The 21,800-nt window shown below is 48.6% G+C and overlaps 1 protein-coding gene across 6 annotated transcripts; it reads left to right on the top strand.

The window, feature by feature from the left end:
- Nucleotides 1-532: 532 nt before the first annotated feature.
- Nucleotides 533-20,709, top strand: UPP1 (uridine phosphorylase 1). 6 transcript variants are annotated; one of them, XM_084797489.1, is made up of 10 exons: nucleotides 533-842; nucleotides 1,152-1,208; nucleotides 2,571-2,686; nucleotides 11,039-11,104; nucleotides 15,520-15,637; nucleotides 16,180-16,338; nucleotides 18,363-18,477; nucleotides 19,047-19,256; nucleotides 19,681-19,827; nucleotides 20,508-20,709. In XM_084797489.1, exons 4-10 carry the CDS (start codon nucleotides 11,058-11,060, stop codon nucleotides 20,645-20,647), a joined length of 936 nt encoding a protein of 311 aa, XP_084653615.1. In that variant the 5' UTR covers nucleotides 533-842; nucleotides 1,152-1,208; nucleotides 2,571-2,686; nucleotides 11,039-11,057; the 3' UTR covers nucleotides 20,648-20,709. The 6 variants fall into 6 exon arrangements, with proteins under 6 accessions (XP_084653615.1, XP_084653613.1, XP_084653614.1 ...); XM_084797487.1 differs by lacking the exon at nucleotides 2,571-2,686 and having other exon boundaries at nucleotides 534-842; XM_084797490.1 differs by lacking the exon at nucleotides 533-842 and having other exon boundaries at nucleotides 1,061-1,208.
- The last annotated feature ends 1,091 nt before the right edge of the window (nucleotides 20,710-21,800 follow it).

Raw genomic sequence — 21,800 nt, 5'->3', positions numbered from 1 at the left:
CACCCAAGTCAGCTGAGGTGACTTTGAACCCCATGGTTTTGCTCTCTGCCGCAGACTTTGGTGATGGTTTGGAGGGGGTGGGGTGGAGTGGGGATAGAAATTGGCGGATATGATTTTGGGTCCACTCTCAGCCGCTTTGCAGAGTTTTGTGACTGAAATTGAAAAGTCTTTGGTACTTTGAGTCCGGCCTCGCCTATAGATTCTGAGAAATGACTGGGAGAGACTTTAGTCTTCCCAGGAATATGGTCATAGGCAATCTCAGGAACCCATGGCCTTGCGGCAGGCAAACAGTGACTGTATTGGGCTGCACTTGGCTCCTCCCCCCCCGCCCTTCTGCCCCCCCCCCCCCCCCCCGCCATTGCCGATTCGTTTTGTCCTCACGCCAGATTGCCAGCTAGCTGAGGAAGCCGAGCTGGGAATTGTGTGAGAAGAGGCAGGCCTGACAGGCCTGGCTCGCAGCTGGGGGTGGGGAGTCCCAGTGCGGGCAAGGGCAGAGGTGCCTTCTGCCAGGTTGCTGTGACTGAATGAATGAGTCACTTCCCCTACTGGGCAAGCGCTCCCCTGGCCTTCCCTCAAATACGGAGGATATCCCTGGATCAGGAAGGACTCAGAGGGGAATGAAAAAAAGAAAAAGCAAAACAAAACAGAAACTGGCCCGAGGTACTGAAGGGACACAGTTTACAACAAGGCTGACTCCGAATTCTTATCCGCTTCCTCACGGTCTTTCATCTTCGGTACATTCCCTCACCATTTTCAGACAGATGGACCTGGGCCCTGGCACTAGAGGTGACCTTGGGTAGCCATACAGCTGCTTCTAGGTCGTTTCTTCGTCTGTGGAACAGGTGAGCTAGCAGCTTGGCCATGGTTTCTTCCATAGTAAGGGAGACTATGGAGTCACAGGGATGGCTCTAGGTGTCAGCTATCTTCAAAGAAAAAGGAAACAGAAGGCGGTCGCTCCCGGGCAACTTTTCCGGGTAGGGGTCGAGGGTAAAGGGAGCCGGGCCAACAGGCCTTGAGTGCTGTCAGCTGAGGCGCCTCGGGCGGGCGGGTCAAGGCTGGGCGGTGGCCCCTGGGCGGGGCAGCGGGTGACATCCCGGGAGGCGTGCAAGCCGTCACCTAGGTTCTCCTTTCTGATTTCCCTCCTTTAAAAGGTCTGGCGTGCTGCTTCTCTCTCGCTGTTCTCCTGCGGTGTCGGCCCGGACTGAGCGGTGAGTTGATTGGCTTTGCGTGCTCTAATTCTGGTTTTTCCTGCCTTTGGGTGAGGGCTGAAGGTGGGGTCGGCTCCAGTGATCCTTATTAAGAGCCCGCAGGGAGAACAGGGCCGGGGCGAGGGGCGAAAGCTGGCAGATGGCAGCGCTCCGGGAGCACGGCGCTCGGATGCTCTGCTAGGTGTCCCCCGGTGACCTCTCTCAGCAGATAAAGATGCAGGGAGCCACATAAAGGGGCGCGGAACCTGCAGGTGTTTGTGTGGGTGTGGGTGGGGGGAGCGCAGGTGAGGAGAGCGCTGGAGAGGCTTGCGAAGCTGAGGGGCGCGCTGGTGAGGGGACTCACAGTGAAGGGACAGGGGAGGGATAAGCAGGCGAAGGGCCCGCGCTCACTTCAGTGCTTCCAGAGTGTCCAGTCCCGCCCCTGGAAGGGAGAACCAGAGCCCCTGCACCGCGCTGGCCACCCAGCTGGAGGCGTTACACCTTTTTATGAAGGACGGACGGAACCGAGTTTCATTTTGCTCACTCACATGGATTTCCCTGTAATTGATTTACCAAATGTTATCGCATAGAATATCAGCTCCTGAGTTGTTTGGCTACGGTTCAGCCTGGAAATTCTCTTCGGGGCGGGCGTATTAAATGTCACTGATTTGCACGGGACCTGCCTCACTTGACTGCTCTTTTCTGTTAACAACCTTCTACCAGAGCTGGTGGGGTGAGCCCGGCACTCTGCAGTCCCTCCCGCTGTCACATTTCTCTCCCTCCAAGGCTTGGCGCAGTGACTCGCTGGTGGTCCCCCCGGACTCGCTGGAATCCTTCCTCGGGTCTCAGACAGTGAGTCACCCGGGAACACCGAACCTGGGCTAGAAAGGGACTCTTCCCAGAAAGCAAGAGGGGCAATTTTTAGATGTTTGTTCATACTCTATTCTTACTCCGTCCCTCTCAACTCTTCTCGCCCTCTTTGTTACCCCCTTCCTACGCTTCCCTTCTACCCACTTCCTACCTTTCCTTTCTTCCTTCAAGTTCCTAGTTAGTTCTCTTTGCCGGTTTCTCTCTTGCTGGTGCTATCTGGGCTTTAAAAAAAAAAACAAAAACAAAAACAAAACTACTTTGGTTCCATTCATCCCCTGTAACCCTAGTCCTTAAAAAAACAAAACACAAAAAACAAAACAAGGCGGACTTCCTTGAATGGAAGACTGTAAGCTGTCTTTGCCTGCGAAGGAGCCGTTCTCAGGGCCTGCCGTTGTGGTCCTCTCTTTCAGCTTGTGCAGTTTGTGCAGTTTGTGCCCCCATCTGCATTTTGGGTTAAACCACCCCCCACGTCTCAGCCAATCAGCTATTGTTTTTTTCTGTTCCCTTCTTCAGAGGCCAAGTGGACCGTCTAGCCTCAGCAGAGCCCTCATTACTGCACACAGCTTTAATTCAGCGCGCGGTGCTTAGGCACAAATTGTATTCTTGGTACTATTATACTTTCAGCGCTGGTAAGCACTTATGGGTACATTAGTTTTCTTTCTTTCTTTTTTTTCCCCTTTACCTTGGCTTTTTGTCAAAGTGCACTTTATGGTGTGTTTACTGAGCACAGAAATCTTAAGAAATTGTCTTGAAGGCAAAATAAAAATCAGTTGTGTAACAGGAAAAGAAAAAAAAAAACCCTCTCAGGCTTCCTTTCTTCTTACAGATAAGCACTGAATAGTTTCATAACATCCCTTCTCCCGGCCTCTCCTCCCCATCACACTAACAGACACACAGATTTACTTTTAGCATACATTTCCATTTAAAAAAATTATAAATCTTTATGGACTGAACTAAATAATCTCTTTCTCTGACTTTTAATATCTTGTTTTAATTAGGGTTTTATTTTAATTTACATTGGTATTTTGCCTGCACGTATGTCTGTGTGAGTGTCCGGTCCCTTGAAACTGGAGTTACAGTTGTGAGCTTCCATGTGGGTGTTGGGAATTGAACTTGGCTCCGATACAAGAACAGCCAGTGCTCTTAACCTCTGAGCCTTCTCTCCAGCCCTATGACTGTAGTATCTTAAAGATGAAGAGGAAAAGCCAAAGTTTAAAATCTCATTAGTGACTCAGTCTGGTAGCAGGATGTAGATAGAACGTGTGTGTTGTCTCCCAGTGTTCGGGGCTGGCACCTCAGGGTGAGCTAAACCAGTAGGTTGTGTCAGTGTAGAGAGCGGCTGTGCCATTTAGGGCAGCAGCAGACGTCCTGAGGGCCTCCTTCTAAGATGAAGCTGGAGTGTTAGTGGTGGAAGAAATGCTTTCTGAAGTTAGCCTTGGTGGGACATTTTCCTGAAGCTCTTGACGGCAGAATTCACCCACAGAGCAGCTGGTGGAGCTGGGGGCGAGCGGTTGGCTCTGAGGGTCAAGGCAAAGGCACAGGGACTGCCACCACTCCTGTTTTACCTTAGGCCTCCTTGTAAAATATGTTTGTTTGTTTGTTTTTTATTTTTATATTTATTTATTTATTTATTTATTTATTTATTTATTTTGTTTTTCGAGACAGGGTTTCTCTGTTTAGCCTTGGCTGTCCCGGATTAACTTTGTAGACCAGGCTGGCCTCGAACTCATAGCAATCTGCGTGCCTCTGCCTCCTGAGTGCTGGGATTAAAAGCGTGCGCCACCACTGCCCGGCTCATTAAAACATGTTTATTTATGCGTGCGTGTGGCTATGTCGCTGGTGCGTGTGCCTGCAGAAGCCTGAAGAAGGCATCGGATCCACTGGTGCCAGAGTTACAGTTGGTTGTAAGTTGTCTGACATCTGTGCTGGGAACTGAACCTAGGTTCTCTGGAACCACAGGAAGCATTCTTAACCTGAGTCATCTCTCGGGTTCCTTGGATCCTTTGGTATTTTGTAGTGGATTTTGCTGTGGCTGGGTCTCTCTTCTGGACAATGATCTTAGTGTTCATCCTAGGCTTTTCCTAATTGTTAATTCCTGGAGTGTGTGAGCCCCTAACTCCAACTTATCCTGCTATTTACAGAGCAAGCTTTACCCAGTGTGCAAGTAGTTAATGCTATGGCAAGAAGAGTTCTGAGAGTGCCCTCTGAGAGGAGTTCTGTCCTGTATAGGTGGTTTTGAGTGTAGGGCATCATTCACTCGGCCACCCGGTTTTCTCCAGTTGCTCCCACTTTTAAGAAGCTGGTTCCAAATCCTGAGAACTATTAGTGAAAGTCCTAGAGGCTTTTTGTGGCTGGCACCCTGAGTTTCTAAAAGGATCTTGGGTGTGTTCAGGCCTCTGGGCTTCATGTTTTCCACTGCCACCTTTTTTTTTTTTTTAAATATGCCTCAGCTTTCTTTTGTGGTGACCCCGTAGGGTCACGCCTACAGGTTCTGTGTTCCTGAGACATGTTACATCAAATGAGCCATCATTAGCCCCATACATGGGAAACAGTAGTATCCTTCCTGTCACCTTAGCTAGGATTGATCCCCTTAGGATGTCATCTCTGCCCCGGCTGCGCTCACCATCCCATTCTCCCTGGGTGTACATGTTTCCCTTGCATATTTTGCCATCCTTGCTTCTGCTCTTTTGCCCTCAAATCCGTATTGGGTTGAAGTGTTAGACAGAAAACAGTGTCCTTTTTAAACCTGGACACCCAACGCCTGCCAACTACATGACAAAAGACAGACAAGAGCACAGAGTGTTGCCCACGCCGATAATGAAAGAGTTCAAAGAATAAGGTGACTCAGGAAGAGGTTGGACTCTGGAGACTATCTACATTCTTTTTGGTTTTTTTTGTTTTTTTTTCCAGACAGGGTTTCTCTGTATAGCCTTGCTCAGATTAAAGGCGAGGGCCACCATGCCCAGCTTGTTCTTGTTTTTTTAAAACAGGGTCTCTCTGTGTAGCCCTGGCTGTCCTGGACTCGCTTTGTAAACCAGGCTGGCCTTGAACTCAAAGCGATCAACCTGCCTCTGCCTCTCGAGTGCTGGGACTAAAGGTGTGCGCCACCACGCCCGGCTTCAATACTGAATCATTTCCATTACTCTCTCTGTTCAGTAGACCTTCATATGGAGGAGCGGTTTTCCAGATGGCTCTGTGAGATCAAGAGTTGTGTTTTAAGTTTTAATGACTGTGCCTAAGAGATCCACAAGACAAAATTTCCTCTAACCTGTAGGCCCCTTGCTCAAGGTCAGATACTTCCTGAAATGCTGGCCATTTGTGTAAGACACCAAGCCACTTATTTTGGCTCCCCTAAACAAGTGTGTTTGATCCAAGTGCACCGGATGTGCTTGATCACATGGCAAGAGGATCGCTGAGTTTGGGGGAGCTTTTGCTTTTAGACAGAAGAGATTTAGAAAGGCTTTCGGAAACTCAGATGCTCAAGTTTTGTTTTTGTTTTTTATTTTCGAGACAGGGTTTCTCTACGTAGGCTTGGGTGTCCTCACAGCAATCTGCCTGTCTTTGCCTCCCTGAGTGCTGGGATTATAGGCATGGGCCACCATGCCCTGCCCCAGCTCAAAACAAAAAAAAAGATTTATTATTATGTATGCAGTGCTGAAGAGGGCATCAGATCACATTATAGATGGTTGTGAGCTACCATGTGGTTGCTAGGAACTGAACTCATGACCTCTGGAAGAGCAGTCAGTGCTCTGAACCTCTGAGCCATCTCTCCAGCCCCAGCTCAAAAAATTTAAGCCACTTTGTAAGCCAGATTTCTGTCACTATGACAAAATTCCAAGGTAGACTCACAAAGAGAAAACGCTTTATTTTGGCCTATTGTTTCAGAGGCTTTTGCCCATTGTGTTGGGTCCTGTTGCTGTGGGCCTGCGGTAGTACAACCCATCTTTGTAGGAATACATAGTGAAAGAGGCCAGCTCCTGTCATGGTGGCCAGAAAACAATAGGGGTGGGGGAGGGCCCCAGTATCCCTGGTGGCCTAACTTCCTCTCACAAGACTCTCAAATTTCTACCACTTTTTTAATAGTGCCACAGCTATAGTGGTTGAGGTGGATCTTCAGGAAACGGTTCCAAGTCAAAGCAACAAAGCAACTGCGGGGTTGGGGTGGGGTGGGTGGAGTCAGGGGTTGAGGGGGTGGGCTTGCTCTGAACCTCTTCATACACATGTAGCCTTCTTTCTGCCTGCCATTCCTATTTACCACGCGCTGTAGACCCCTCTTTCTGCCACCTCCAGGTGCTTGAAGGGCCACACCTGTCTGGAGATCAACGCTCCTCAGTGTCTTGGCTGCCTCTTGCATTGCTAAGCTGTTGGCTTTCCGTAGCATGGGGTCTCTTCTCTGTGGTCTCATGGGCTTTGTGTCTCCTGGCTCGAGAGTCCTTTCTCTGACAAACTCAGCTGGGCACAGTGGGAATGAGACCACAATGTATGAGGAACTGGAAAGATCCGTAGCCCCAGCTGACTGGTTTCAGCCCCAGCCCTAACGTATGCAGGGCGGAGTTGAGCCTGAGGCATTTTGAGCACATGAGAAGCAGCCCTTGGTGAGGGCGGTTCTTCTGGGCTGGCCTAGAGTTTGGTAATTGTCTGTTGTCAGGGGTGTGGTTTCAAAAGATGTTTTCCTTCCCAGCATCTTGCTTTGAGGTTTGCAGGCTAATGAGCGCAAAGTTAATCCAGGCACTGCTAGGTTATTGTCTTGCATAATTGTCCTGCGCTGTGATTCTGTCTGGGTCTCATGACAAGGCCGAGGGGCTTTAAGTACCCAGCTGGCCAGAGAGCTGCCACCAGCAGATTTCCTTACCTCTGTTACATCCTGGGAAGAAAATACTTCTCAAATGTGCCCATGTTTACAATTAACTTATCTGTACGGCCTAGGAAGCCAATAACTGATACAATGAGACTGTGGTGTATTTTAAAGCTGCAAGCACTACGCTGGCCAGAATCTAAACTACTACTAATCTACTATTAAACTAAAATAAACTACTCTGATCCTATGGCCTCAAAAACCTACATATATCCCAATCACTTGCCAATCTGATCCACCTCTGGAGGCTTCTCTCCCCAGCGGCCAACTGTCCAGCCAGGGGCTCATCTCACCTCTCTCGCAAGCCCCGCCTTCCACTTCCTATTCTTCTGCCCAGCTGATTGGCCAAACAGCGCTTAATTGACAACTGCTACATCCACTCCAGGCATTCCTCCACAAGCCCACAAGCCAAGCCGAGAAGAATTTGATCCAATGGTTAAGGCAACTGAGGGGACAGACACTATACAAAGGCGGACGCCATGGCTTTTATCCTGAAATCTGTTTATAGGAGAAGTGGTCTTTGAGTGTTTCCGAAGGAAATTGGTCAACTGTTGTCATAGTCCGCACATCACAGATCTCTAGCAAGCTAGTGGGAAGCTGATGACATTTTGCTTGTCTGTGCGACTCCCCCACCCAACTCTTAGGTCCGAGGGGTGTGTGTGTGTGTGTGGGGTCGGTTGGGGTGAACTAGTGAATTTCAGTTTAACTTAGAACAAGCGCTGTGGTCTTGTGTTGACAGGTTGTCTGATAACCTGAGTGGTTCTGGAGACTTCTGGGGGCCTTTTATGGGTTCTCCCCTAAGTAACAATGCCTCACCCCGTGTCATTAGTATTGTCACTCTTGAACCCCACTCTCTTGGTTTGGTTGCAAGTGTCCCCTCTTCTGTAAACTCTTCAGAACATGTGGCGGAAGTGGTGTTTTCTAGCTGGGCTGTTATTGGTATGATTCCTACAGGGATGGATGGGGGGAGTAGGGGTGGGGGTAGGGGTGGGAGTAGGGGTGGGGGGTGATTACTTTTCATCGCAGACTTCTGTTTTGTTTTGTTTTTCTCAGGGTTTCTCAGTGTAGCTTTGGCTGTCCTGGACTTGCTTTGTAGACTAGGCTGGCCTCGAACTCACAGAAACGCAACTGCCTTCCCCAGTGCTGGGATTAAAGGCGTGTGCCACCACGCCCGGCTTTGCAGACTGGTTTTTAAATCATCTAGGAGATTGGTGAGGCTTGAGGGGGGTTCCTGAGAGGATGACAGAGAGGGCAAGACCACCTCGAACACGGGTGGCACCATTCCATTGACATTCCAGATGCTGTGACAGGGAGAAAAGCTGTAGTATCCCCCTTTCTCTGTGCCGGGCTCCATTTCATGTGACTGTCTGTGCTGTTAGCCTTTAATACCAGAATGCGTGGTCCGAACCCAGAAAATCTGCACCAAAATAAATGCTTCCTCCCACATCCGGCATTTTGGCTACAGAAATGCAAAAGTAGTTGGTGACAAGTTAAGTGCCACAGCTGGTTTGCCTGTGTGTCCCTGCGTCTTTTCTAGGCTGATTGCTACTCAGGAAGCATTAAGAAGCCATCATGTCCTCCTAAGGGGCATGCTCCTTCCTATATTCTTTTTTGCTCCTTCTCTCAAAGAGATTGACCTTTGGTTATGTTCTCAAATTCCCTTGGCTCTCTTCCTTTTCTTTCTGTATTGGAGCCACATCCTAGCTTGCTTGGTGTGTCACATGTACTGCATGCAGGTTCAATGTCCTGGGTCTTCTTTTCTTCATCCTTTCCCAGCCATATGTGCTCTAGAGGGGAAGGGAAATTATCTTTATGCCTCCTCAAAAAAAAAAAAAATATATATATATATATATATCAGCAAAGTGTAAACAGGAGAAAAGGCATGCGTGTTTATTAATATGCAGAAGACTGTAGTATGGGAAAAATATCACATGCTTGTGTTTACCCTACCACTTAGCAAGAGCACAAGAGCAGGGACCTAGGACAGTTTTGAGTTTGTGAACGATTGTCAAGGGGTTGAGCTGAGACAGACTATTAGGATTGGAAGGAACGCAGGGACAGACATTGCCCTGAGTTTCACTCATTTTTTCCCGCCTGAGACAGGATGGAAGTCAGGCTAGGGCACAGAGTCATCCAGTCCCACTGTGCAGTGAGGGCTTCCAGACTTTTCTGATTTTTCTCCAGATCAGAGTGTACACGCTCGGACCACCTTGTTCTCCGAATCCCAAGTAGCTTAGTTGCTTCTCTGTTGTTATGGTAAAGGGCCACGACCCCAGGTGACTTCACGGAGAGTTTATTTTATTTATGGTTCTGGAGGGCTAAGAGAACACAGTGGCAGGAGCACAGGACAGCAAGCAGCCTTTGTGGAGATAAGGATAGGAAATGAAGAGTTTACATACTCCAAACAGGAAGCCCAGAGAGCGTGGTCTGAGGCTTTTTGGCTCAAAGCCTGCCCCCCCAGTGATGTACTTCTTTTGACGGGGCTTCAGCACCTAGACCACCCCCAGCTGTGCCACAAAAGTAGGAACCAAGTGTTGGAATGCTTAAGACTATGAGGGACGGTTCATGCTGGCCACCATATGGGAGATGCTTTTCCACTAGGCACAGGCTGAATCCACACTGCAAGGGGGTCCAGACACGAACTGCCGACAGCATCGACTTACAGGTTCACATTCCTTGGCTCAGGCAATGCTGTTGTACTTTCTGGAGTCTTCTTCCACTCTTACTATCTTACACGCTCATCACGTTTCCAGCAGCACCTTGGCAAACTCTAGAATGTACCCGGTCATTAAAATAATAGCTGGGGCCAACAAGATGGCTCAGTAGGTAAGCACTGTTGCCGCCAAGCCTGACAACCTGACATTGATCCCCAAAACACACGATGGAAGGAGACCGTTGATCTCTATGAGCTGTCCTCTTAACATCCACATATACAATGCGCCACGCCCCTCCCCCTCCCCAGTAAAATAAAATATTGTACACGGAAACCAAAAATGAAAGCCTCAGATGATGACCCAGCATCCTGCCCTCAGGGACAGCATAGGGACCACTTCTTGCACTACCTAACAGCTCTGCCCTTCCTGCGACAGTTCTAGGCAAAGCTGCCCTCCCATTCTTCTGCCAGTTTTAGGTGCTTTTTCCCCTCTAGCGTGTTTGACTTGGGAATGCTGGGTTTTTTTATAGGAGGAGGGATGGCACTTCATTTCCAGCATAGAGACACAGCATCTTCCTGGCACATAGACCTCCCTGGGCTCCACCCCCTGCCCTCCCATCCCCCAGCGCCATCACAACAGAACTCACGCCCTGTTTTGGCTCCCTTGGTTGGACAGCAACAAGCTGGCATCTTCAGACGACTGTGTCACCAGTGTCAAGGGAGAACACAAGCTAGATGAAGAGGGACAGACACCAGCTGCAAGAGAATTTTTGCTCTGGAGCCAACTATTGTAATTTTCTCTGCTTTGTAAACTTTATGAAAGTGATCAGTATGTTATGATAATAATAGTTACAAATACATGTCCCAGTAAATGAGTCTTTCAACTTAAGTTCAGGAAATGCCTACATACAGCCTGCAGTTTTATTGAGCAACCTGTGGCCCAGGGCTCTTCCTGTTTGCTCCTCTTCCCTCACCTCCCACCTGAGCCCCCAAGGATATGATTGGCTGTGCAAGCCACTTTCCAACGGTGTAGGCTCAGTATCCAAGCTTGCAGCAGCTGGCCACATCAGCTTCTCAGTAGCCTCCTCTGGAGCTAGTAACTGCAGCTGCTCCACCTCTGTTCAAATCCCTGCAACCCCTGCCATCCTTAAACAGGAAGAGGACGGTTCAAGACTGCAGAAGGGAAAGGCAGAGCCGTGTGGTTGGTAGGGTCAAAGACATCCTGACTGTTGCTGGGATGGGACCCTTGGAAACTTCAATTGCATTTCTAAACAACACAAGTGTGAAGTCACAGACAGGCACACACACACACACACACACACACACACACACACACACACACACAGAGTGTGTACATCTCCATTGTGAAGAATTCTGCTTCTTGGCACGGTCTTCCCATACGAGTGGTCCTCACACCATTCTTTTGGGTTTCTTTTGGTTTAATTCTCTTTTGTGTGATGTTTTCCCCCCTAGGCCCTGCTACAGCACGAGAATGGCAGCTACAGGGACAGAAGCAAAGGATCTGGAAAACCATCACAAGTAAGACTGAGAGCCAGGCTGGGCTGGGCTGGGCTGTGTTGGTTTTATTAAGCACCCTCTAGTCCACTCACCTTTCCAAGTTCTTTCCATGTGTTAGCATATGATTCTCACAACCGTGAGTGAGGCATGAAGGGCTTTGGGATGCTTACAAACCCAGGTCCAGGAGCTTCTGTCCTTAAACCTCTGGACACATGGGCCCAGCAGTTCAGATTTTCTTCTATGGGTGACACTTTTCTAAGACAAGACCCAGTGTATATTAATGTTTTTTTTTCCCCCTGAATCTTGAATGCTTTTCTCCCTGCTTTGTAATTTTCCCATCATCCAAGTGTGTGGCTTTTCATGAATTCTCATAGGTTTAGGCCTTGTTAAACGGCTCAGCATTTGTCTTTCTCTGACGTCCATGTGCCTGTATATGTTCATGCACATCCAACCCAGGGTCTTGAGCAGGCTGTAGTGAGGGCTTGTTCTACTCCAAGACACGCAGACCTCCTTCATGGGTTTGAAATCCACTGAGTCTTTTTAGTTTCCACACCACAGCGTTGCTCCACCATCTGCTGGGGCTCTGAGAGGTGCCTCCCACCCTGCTTCTGGTGGCCTTAGTAGTGGCCAATGAATAAGGTCACAATCAAGCATGCTGACTCCAACCAAAATTGAGGCAGACTAAACCTTTCTGTTTCTGACTTGGTACTTTGGATCCTTTAAGCCGTGTGCTGGAGACTGTCCTAGCTCACGTACATGCCAGAGTGAGTGAATTTTGAAATTCGTTGCTGGTCGCATGGTTGTGTACTCCTTCCTGCGGCTCTTCCTGGAATTGACAAGTTAAAAAAAAAAAGGTTTTTTTGTGTGTGGCCAAATTGTGTTAATCACATCCTGTTGTGTCATTTTTTGAAGCATAAAGTTGGCCCTTCTGTTTTGTGTCCCGCATTTGCCACACCCCGAAGGAGGATACGGTGAGGTGGCTAAAGGATGTGCTATGATGCTTGGAATTTCAGATTGTCCTAGAGATTAAAAATGCTTTCTGGGAAAGTCTAGCTGTACATGTCTTGCATTTGATCCCACAAGAAAGGGCTTCCTCCCCCTTAATCAAAACCAGGAAATCTGTCAGGCGAATAGGGTCAGCAGGTGGCACACTCTGTACCTTGGCCAGGTTGCTTGCCCTTCCTCAGCAAGGTTTATATAGCACCTTTGCCCAGGGTGTGGTCAGCAGTGGCCCTGCATGTATGACCGGTGTGTGCTGTGGATAGCTGATCTCTAACCCAACTTGTTACTCCCGTCTCTCACTCCCTCCATGAGAGAGCGCTGACTTTATACAGAGTCTTATGCTTAGCTTTTGTAGAGCAATCATTTGAAAAACTTCATGTCTTGACTGTTGTCGTTTGCCTAATAATTGTTCATTATTAGGCCTATAATTATTTTTATTACAGTATTTCCTAACCCGCTAGCAATCAATCAAGACAGACACCTGTTATATTTCAAAATAGCCTTACTTAACCTGGGGCAGGGCAGATATCAATCCTCTACACTACTTTCCATAGTCGGGCAGGTATAGGATACCTGCCCCAATCCCATGCCATCTGCTTCTAATAATTTCTTTGAGCTACCTCCCATCCATAATCCCAAACCCTTGCTAATTATCATCATCTGGGCCAAATCCTTCATCCATGCTGGCCATGTGCTTCTCTTCAATCTAACCCATGGCGTCCTTCTCCTCCCTTCTCCTTTGGACCCTCTTCTTCCCAAGATTCCTCTTGGGACCCCAGGAACCTTAGCCATACTTATCTCTTTTGCCCTGCCCAGCTGTGATGGCTTTTTATTAATTAGCATCAAAATATATCAGGCCAACCCCTAACAGTTGACTTAATCTGGACACTACTCTAGAGGAATAGACAGGAATGGGCCTTGAGAAACATGGAAGGGGAACAGATAGAGGGCCAAAGGAGAAGAGGGGGCTTCCAATGTCTGCCATTGAGGTTGATTGACAACCTTCAGCTTTGTGCATCTGTGTGTGTGTGTGTGTGTGTGTGTGTGTGTGTGTGTGTGTTGGAAAGAGAGAGAGAGAGAGAGAGAGAGAGAGAGAGAGAGAGAGAGAGAGAGAGAGAGAGAAGCAAAACATAGCATGGACTCCAGAAGATTTTTGATAAATTAGATTAGTTGTAGAAATTGTTCTAAAGACAAAGTGTAGTTAGCCAGATGCATTTCATGTGCCTATAATCCCAGCACTCAGGAAGCCAAGGCGGCTGTGCTGAGTTCAAGGCCATTGTGACATGCAAAATGAAACCTGTCTAAAGAAAAGAAAATAGGATCTGAGGGGTGGCTTGTTGGCCTCCCATGTCAGGAGCTCTGTCACTAAGAGCACATAAGACAGGCATGGTGGTATGCACCTATAACCCAGTACTGAGGAGGTAGAGACAGAAAGATCAGGAGTTCAAAGTTACGTAGCCAAGTTTTGAGACCAGTCTGTGATACAGTGAGGTTGTATCTCAAAAAGAAAGAAAAAAATAGTGAAGAAAACAGAACACACCATGTTCAAATCATTTTAAGTTAAGATCATCACTCTTTCTTTCTTTCTTTCTTTCTTTCTTTCTTTCTTTTTTCTTTCTTTCTAGAGACAGGGTTTCTCTGTGTAGCCTTGGCTGTCCTGGTCTTGCTTTGTAGACCAGGCTGGTCTTGAACTCATAGAGATCCGACAGCCTCTGCCTCCCCAAGTGCTGGGATTCCAGATGTGTACCACCATGCCTGGCTGATCATCGTTATTTCTAAATTGCAACGCTCACTGGGTCATCGCATTCTCATCTTCTCCTCATGAGTTAAATTGAAGAGAAAGTGTCACCAGCCAGTTCTGGGCAGAAAGTCAGACACTCAGAAGGAAGGAATAGTAGGCACCATCACTCCATAGTCAAGGACCTACACTTGCCTTCCTCCTGCCAAGGAGATACCTATTCGGCAATCAGGAGTCCTGTACTGTTGAGGCAGCTGTGTTGAATATTGAGGCAAGCTGTGTTGAAGGGTAGCTCAGAGGAAGCTTGGCAGGGTAGAGCTGGGCCACTTTAATTTGTAGACAAACGTCACTGAAGTATACCATCACTCGTTTGCCTTCCTCATCTTTGGTGCTTTCAGGGGACAGTGGTGGACTTGTAACAGAAGCTTAATGGCCTACAGCCATATTGACCACCTGGCCTTCCCTGAAATGGAGCCTGCTAACCCCGCTTTAGAACAGAAGCGTGTTGTCCTGCAAAAGCCATTTGAATTAACATACCAAAAAAAAAAAAATTCTAGTTGCTATGCTGAAGAAAAGCAAAATGGCAGGAAATGACATTGTGACAATTTTTTAAAGAAAAAAATTTAAGGTTTATTTGGTGTGCTTTGCCTGCATGTATGTATGTGCCCATGAAGGTCAGAAGAGGGTGATGGAGTCCCTGGTGCTGGGGATAGAACCTTGGTACTCTTGCAGGAACAAGTGCTCTAAACCACTGGGCCATCTCTTCATCCCCTTGTGTCACAGTTCTGAGAAGTAGTAGCTAATGCAACAAGGCACGAAAAAGAAATGATGGGCACTCAGATTTGAGGTTATCTCTCGCAAGAGAGTAGACTTCTTCTCTTTCTGTCTGTATTTCCAATAGTGAACACATTGCTTTTAAAACAGTCAAGTTGATGTTTTGAAGATAACTGACTGGGGCAGCAACTAGCAGTCTTTGTTTTGGGTGATCTATCAGTATGTCTGTTATGATTTCATTGGCTCTTCTGAGGTTTTCCTGTTTGCCTTCAATCAGGGCTCTAGGAGCAAAGAGGAATTAAAAGGGAAGAGAAAAGGGAAGTTGGGACCTGGGCAATGTAGGGCCATCTTCTGCCCCAGAGTCTGCTTGTGCCTCTCCCCCATTATGTCTCTAACACATCTCATGTACCTGGAATGTATCTGTGGTAATGCTGGCCACTACCCACCTGTCGGGTCCCAGCCCGCAGGAAAAATCGAATCAGGGTTCACCTGAAAGAGGGAGTGGGGATTGAAAGTAGGATACAGAGATGCGAGAAATAACGAATCAAGTCAGGAAATTTCTGATCGAGATTCACTTTATTGCCGACTAGCAGGAACATATATAGGGCAAGGTCAATAGGATCTATTCTCATCTCAGTCACCCTAGGCCCCCCCCCACCAGCAAGAATGCAATAGCCTAAATCGCTCCCTGTAGAACTTCCTAGTTCCTTCTGGGTGGTTCCTAGTTGAGACTTCTCTACTTCTTTCAAAGGTAAATAGTCCAAGGGTAGCCTAGAACACAAGACCTCATGGTGAGGGAAAGGTCAGCAACTCGAAGGTCACAGCATGCAGCCTGAGCACAGGATTTCTGACATGGCAGAATTTGGCACGGGTCCCCACACCAACCCACGTTCTACGAATCTTTCACTTTTGTTTCTCATAGTGACTGCTTCATCCAGCTTTCCAACCCAAACATAGCAACAATGAAGGAAGACGTTCTGTACCATTTCAACCTCAGCACCAGCACACACGACTTCCCTGCTATGTTTGGAGATGTGAAGGTAAAAAAAAAAAACCGTCCAGGCGTTGAGTCTAAGGATTGCCTTCCGGTCAGCTTCCTCTTTGATACAGCTGTACCGTCTCACAGATGATTGACAGGAGACAGGACTGCATTGTATTGCTATCAGACTTTTGCAAATGGTTACCTCTTGTTTATACAAAGAAGAAAGTAAAGGAGAAAACAAACGCGCTAACAATGGCTATGTTGGTCTCTACTTTATCTCTTAGAATTTTCATATATAAGTGGACAGCATGTGAAATCTCCTGACTATACAAGGTGGCCTATGCTTTATGGTTCCAATGACTCCAAAGACTGAGGCAGGGGAATCACCTGACTAAAGGAGTTTGGGGGGTAGCCTAGACAACGTAGAGAGAGCTATCTCAAAATCAATTTCCTAACACTCAATTGAGAAGGGGGAGCTGGGAGATATTTCTGTGTGACCCCTGCTTGCCAGTGAAGACGGATGTCCCCAGCGATGCTGGCGAGCTTTGCAGACTTCTGGTGACACAGTGTCCTGACCAAGTCCCCGTTCTCTGGTTGCAGTTCGTGTGTGTTGGTGGAAGCTCTTCCCGGATGAACACTTTCATCAAGTATGTGGCTGCAGAGCTGGGCCTTGACCATCCAGGCAAAGAATACCCCAACATCTGTGCAGGCACTGACCGCTACACCATGTATAAAGCTGGACCCGTGCTGGCTGTGAGCGTGAGTATGTCTTTCGCTTGGGTTTGAGGCCCTGTGCTCCCACACTTCTGCATCTGCAAACAGCGGAACAGCTGGCTCCCTAACATTTGCTTACTGTAAATGGCCCGGAGCATGGGTGAGCTTCCTGGAGAGGAAGCAGAAGCAGGCACATATGCAAATATGCACAGTTGTCCACTCAGTGGGGATGTCAGCTCCGAGAAGGGACATCCCTGCCAGGCCTGGGGCTGTAGGAAGAGCCACATACCGTGACTCCTCACCCCTGTTCTATCTTACATTGATTGGCCTACTTTATAACACAGGTTGAGTGAACAATACAAATTAGTACAGAAAGATCTCCAACAGCCTATCAAAGGGGTGATTTTCTAGCTTTTGACTTCCTCTGATGGCAATAATATAATGAAGAACCACGATTCAGCAGTGGACCCCCTTCCTGGTGAGATTTGTGTCTTGACCTTAGTCAGCTAGACATCCAAGTGTATCAGTCCCATAGGATCATTTGATGGCAGAGGCACCTTGTGGGAAGCATTCCTTGTGTCTGACGTTCCGGAAGGGGTCGCTTTGCAATAGGGCTCTGCAATAGGGGCAGCAGCTGTTCAGGTAGGGGAGTGGCATCCTAGGAGATGTGAGTGTGAGATGGTGTTTGAAAGGTGTGTGGAGTGGGGTTGATTGTGTGATGTCAGGGAATGAGTTCCCTTGTTTTGCTAAACTGGAGAGGGTGGTTGAAAAGTTTAGTGGTTAACAACCTTATTCAGTATAGTGGGTCTTTGTGCATGGCTTCAAATAGCAGAAAAACCAAGTTACATAGTGAGAGTAGCCACTGTCTTGCTGCTGCAATCTGGGTTGTATCAGTCAAATAAAGTCATGTATAGGACAGCTCTGTTAATATTTTGAAGTTTACCTTTCATGGTTGAATGATGATTTTATTCATTGAAGTGCACTGCATGAAGCATACATTACCTGGGTAGTGGGGGTGCCTGCCTTTAATCCCAGAACTAGGGAGGATGAGGCAGGTGGATCTCTGTGAGTTCAAGGCCAGCTTGGCCTATATATTGAGTCCAGGACAGCCAGGGCTACACAGAGAAACTCTGGAAAAAAAACCAAACCAAATCAAGCCAAGCAAACCAAAACAACATACAATAATCTTCCCCACATGGGCTTTGTTCCAAAGATCCCAGTGGATGCCTCAAAGCAGGAGAGTATCAAAGCCAATATATATGAACATTCCTTTTATGGACACAAACCTCTGGGGCATTTTAGTGTGTGAGTTAGGTATAGCAAAATAATGGCAGTAATGACTAATAAAGTTGACTAGTTATAACTGTATAATAAAATAAAAGTTAGGTGAATGTTTTCTCAATCTCTTTCTGTGCGAAATGTACGTGGTGTTTCATGACTTAAAGTGCAGAGTGAGTTAACTGTTTGGAGGGACTTCTGCATGCACTGACCAGTGCACAGTGCTGGGCTGAGACCCTGCACCTCTCTCTGCATGCACTGAGCAGGGCACAGTGCCGGCTGAGCCCCTGCATCTCTGCATGCACTAGCAGGGCACAGTGCCGGCTCTGACCCTGCATCTCTCTGCATGCACTGACCAGTGCACAGTGCTGGGCTGAGCCCCTGCATCTCTCTGCATGCACTGAGCAGGGCACAGTACCAGCTGAGCCCCTGCATCTCTCTGCATGCACTGAGCAGGGCACAGTACCAGCTGAGCCCCTGCATCTCTCTGCATGTGCTGAGCAGGGCACAGTACCAGCTGAGCCCCTGCATCTCTCTGCATGCGCTGAGCAGGGCACAGTACCAGCTGAGCCCCTGCATCTCTCTGCATGCGCTGAGCAGGGCACAGTACCAGCTGAGCCCCTGCATCTCTCTGCATGCGCTGAGCAGGGCACAGTACCAGCTGAGCCCCTGCATCTCTCTGCATGCACTGAGCAGGGCACAGTACCAGCTGAGCCCCTGCATCTTTCTCTCTGCATGCACTGACTGAGGCACAGTGCCGGCTGAACCTCTGCTTCTCTCTCTGGTTTCAGCATGGCATGGGCATTCCTTCCATTGGCATCATGCTGCACGAGCTCATCAAGATGCTGTACCATGCCAGGTGCTCCAACATCACCATCATCCGCATCGGCACTTCAGGCGGGATAGGTGAGGACTGAGGGACGGATTCTGACCATGCGTAGGGAGGAGGGGCCCAGAGCCCTGCGCGGGGCTCCAGCACAGCGGAGACATGCACAGGGTTGTTCAAGGGCCTTCCTTTCTGCCTGCCTCCTTATTCCATCAAAGTGTGTATGGGGTGGGGAGGGGGGAGACAAAACTAACAAAAGCGTCCTGAAATTGGCTCAGAAGTTCCTAATCATTGACAACCCCCTTCCCCAAACCCCAAACCAACCAACCAAATCCCCCCCCCCCCAATCCTCAATTTCCCTGCTTTTGTATCGGGTTGAAAGTTTGCAAGATAAAGATACAATCTGGGATGCCAACATGGTCACCTAGTTGGTGATTTGATGGAGCGTGCAGAGACGCTGGTGAGATTAATGCTCTCTGCGTGTCCTTGCTTTCAGCAATGATTTCATTTAAATTCCCAGGCTCTTGCTAGGAAAAAGGCTTTGAGCATATGCTTTTGGCTGTGCCAAAGGATCGTGTTTGTTGTGCCTGCGCTCTGCTGCGCGTGCTGCCTTGTCACCGGGTAACCGTGAGGCTCGGATCTCCCCCAGGTCTGGAGCCTGGCTCTGTAGTCATCACCCAGCAGGCGGTGGATGAGCGCTTTCAGCCAGAATTTGAGCAGACTGTCCTGGGAAAGCGGGTGGTTCGCAGCACCAACCTGGATGCACAGCTGGTGCAGGAGTTGATGACGTGCTCTGCGGACCTGAATGAATTCCCCATCGTTGTGGGCAACACCATGTGCACCTTGGACTTCTACGAGGGTGAGAGGAAGTGGGAGCACGGCTGGTTCAGGTGATCCCGGGCTCACCCCAAGTCTGCTCTGCCACGGCGTGGTACTATATCTGGTGGGGGCATCTGCCTGTGGGTGCTGACCCAGTCACAGCATTTCTGTGATAGTTGTAGTAGTGGTCTGAGCAGCTGTCCACCCCTTGAAGACAGGCAGGGCATGGGTGGGTCCTCGTGCCCGTGTCGTGATGCTGAACTTAGTGCGGACACCCGGTCGGCATAGCACACTACAGCCCAGAACTCCTGGACTCAAGCGATCCTGTGTCGGCCTCCCGAAGTAGCTGGGACTACAGGCGTGAGCCACTGCGCCCTGCCGTCCCTGTGTCTTAATGGCATATACAGCATGGTGACCGTGGCTCTGACTGCATGTGGTGGTTCTCCCGTCTTCATGCGCTGCAGGGCAAGGCCGTCTGGATGGTGCCCTCTGCTCCTACACAGAGAAGGACAAACAGGCTTATCTGCGCGCAGCCCATGCTGCAGGCGTCCGAAATATCGAGATGGAGTCGTCAGTGTTTGCTACCATGTGCAGTGCCTGTGGGCTGAAAGGTAGGAAGACATGTGATGGCCTTGGTGACCTTTTTCTGCCTCTCTTGCTGGCTCATCCTGGAAGGCTCCTCCTCTTAAGAATTACCCCAATGTTCGTCTCTCACTTTTGTCTCCCTTGGTCAGCTTCTGATCAAGGTGTCATCCTTGCAGTCCCTGGTACACACACATCGTCTCCATCGCCACACAGCAAAACGCAGGCTCCTCAGTGGCCTTGTAGAGATTTCCCATACCACTGAGAGGGATCAGAAAGATGGCGGTGAGGTCTGCTGCTGCCCAGAAAACTGCCCCAGCAATGCGCAGAGCTAGCTTGGCTTTCAGTACTGTTCGCCTTTATGAAGGGTTAATCTACCCTGCTGTCTAGTCCCGAGCATGCTTTTTGGTCCATCATCACACAGACCCTGCCTGTGCCCCAAAGTCTGGGACAATACATGCCCCGCAGGGCTGTACAGAGCAAGCAGGCACTGGCCCTGGAATCAACTGTGGAGTTTATTTTGGGACCAAAGACAAAGGCCATAGGTGATGTGTTAGAGTTGGGGACTGGCACAGTTGCTGGAGGGTGTGTCCTCCTTCATGTACACTGCCAGGCTCCTGAGGTACTCTACCACCTGACCCTCGGTGCCCTAGCCCTGGCCTCCTCCTTGGTTTGACAAGGCCTTTGTTTTTTGTTTTTTCCCCCGCAGCGGCTGTGGTGTGTGTCACCCTCCTGGACCGACTGCAAGGGGACCAGATTAACACTCCCCATGATGTGCTGGTTGAATACCAGCAGAGGCCTCAGCGGCTGGTGGGCCACTACATCAAGAAGAGCCTAGGGAAGGCTTGAGCCCTGCGCTTTCCTAATTAGGACAAGCCTGCAACTCCTGGTCAATAAATCTATTTTTCATAGTCCACTGTGTGGTTTTGGAGTGTACTTTACATAAGAAGGGATAGGACTGCATTGGCTAGCTTAGACGTGCAGATGATTCCCCTAAGCATCACTGGAACATTTTCAAACGATTCTAATCTGATGTGGGAATTTCTTCAGGATCATTCTAAATGAATGAAAACACTCAGATTTTTCTTTCAAAGGTCAGACTTCACGTCATTAAAAAGTAAGAAATTTGACAATTATACCATAAGACAGATTTTTCTAATATATTTTAAAAATTCTATACAGTCATCTCTTGATAGCTGCAGGTCGACAAGAGCCTGCTGTCGTGGGGGGGGGGGGTGGGGGGGGCGGTGGAGGGAGGAGAGCAGGAGAGGCAGAATTGGGGACAGCACTTTCTGTGGGATTTGGCAGGCCTTTGTGATAGGATTTCTCCGTTCCCTAAGTTTTACTGGCCAAGCTCATGGTGGACCCAGGTGGTGCTATACTACCCTCTGCTGTCCAATCTATGTAATGCAGGCTGTCTGACCAGAAATTTAAAAGGCTTGCTACACCCTGGCCTGTATTGTACACGCCCCTGCTGGCTGTGAAGGGCAAGGACGCTGCTATTAAAGTGTTATGGACGACTGCAGATGCACAGCTGAGAAAGCGGAACATAAAAAAAGGCTCCTGTGACAAGCCCTGTCTCCACCTCCCACTCTCCCACTTCCCTCACTTAAAAAAAAATTGCCGTGGAGACACTGAGGTGTAGCTCTCTACAGTTGATGGCTTCCGGTGGAGATAGAGGTTGGAGAAAACCTCAGCCTCCCTTGAGGGATGGCCACTAGGAGTTTGAGTGTGCTTCAGCGTGAGTATATGGACAACATAAAATGGACTTGTTTGGACTTTTTCTTTCCTTTTTTTTTTTTTTTGGTGGGGGAGGACACAGGGGAGTAGGTACAGACATGGGAGGATTGGGAGGTGAGAACAACGCAGATGCATGATGTGAAATTCTGAAATGATCAATAAGTAAAAAATATTACATGAAAATAAGGCCTTGGGCTGGAGATATGGCTCAGAGGTTAAGAGCATTGGATGTTCTTTCAAAGGTCCTGAGTTCAATTCCCAG

The sequence above is a fragment of the Acomys minous genome (assembly GCF_964271855.1).
Source record: "Acomys minous genome assembly, chromosome: 10".
NCBI lineage: Eukaryota > Metazoa > Chordata > Mammalia > Rodentia > Muridae > Acomys > Acomys minous.
Note: the sequence above shows the minus strand (reverse complement) of the source record. Positions and strands in the feature narration are given on the sequence as shown.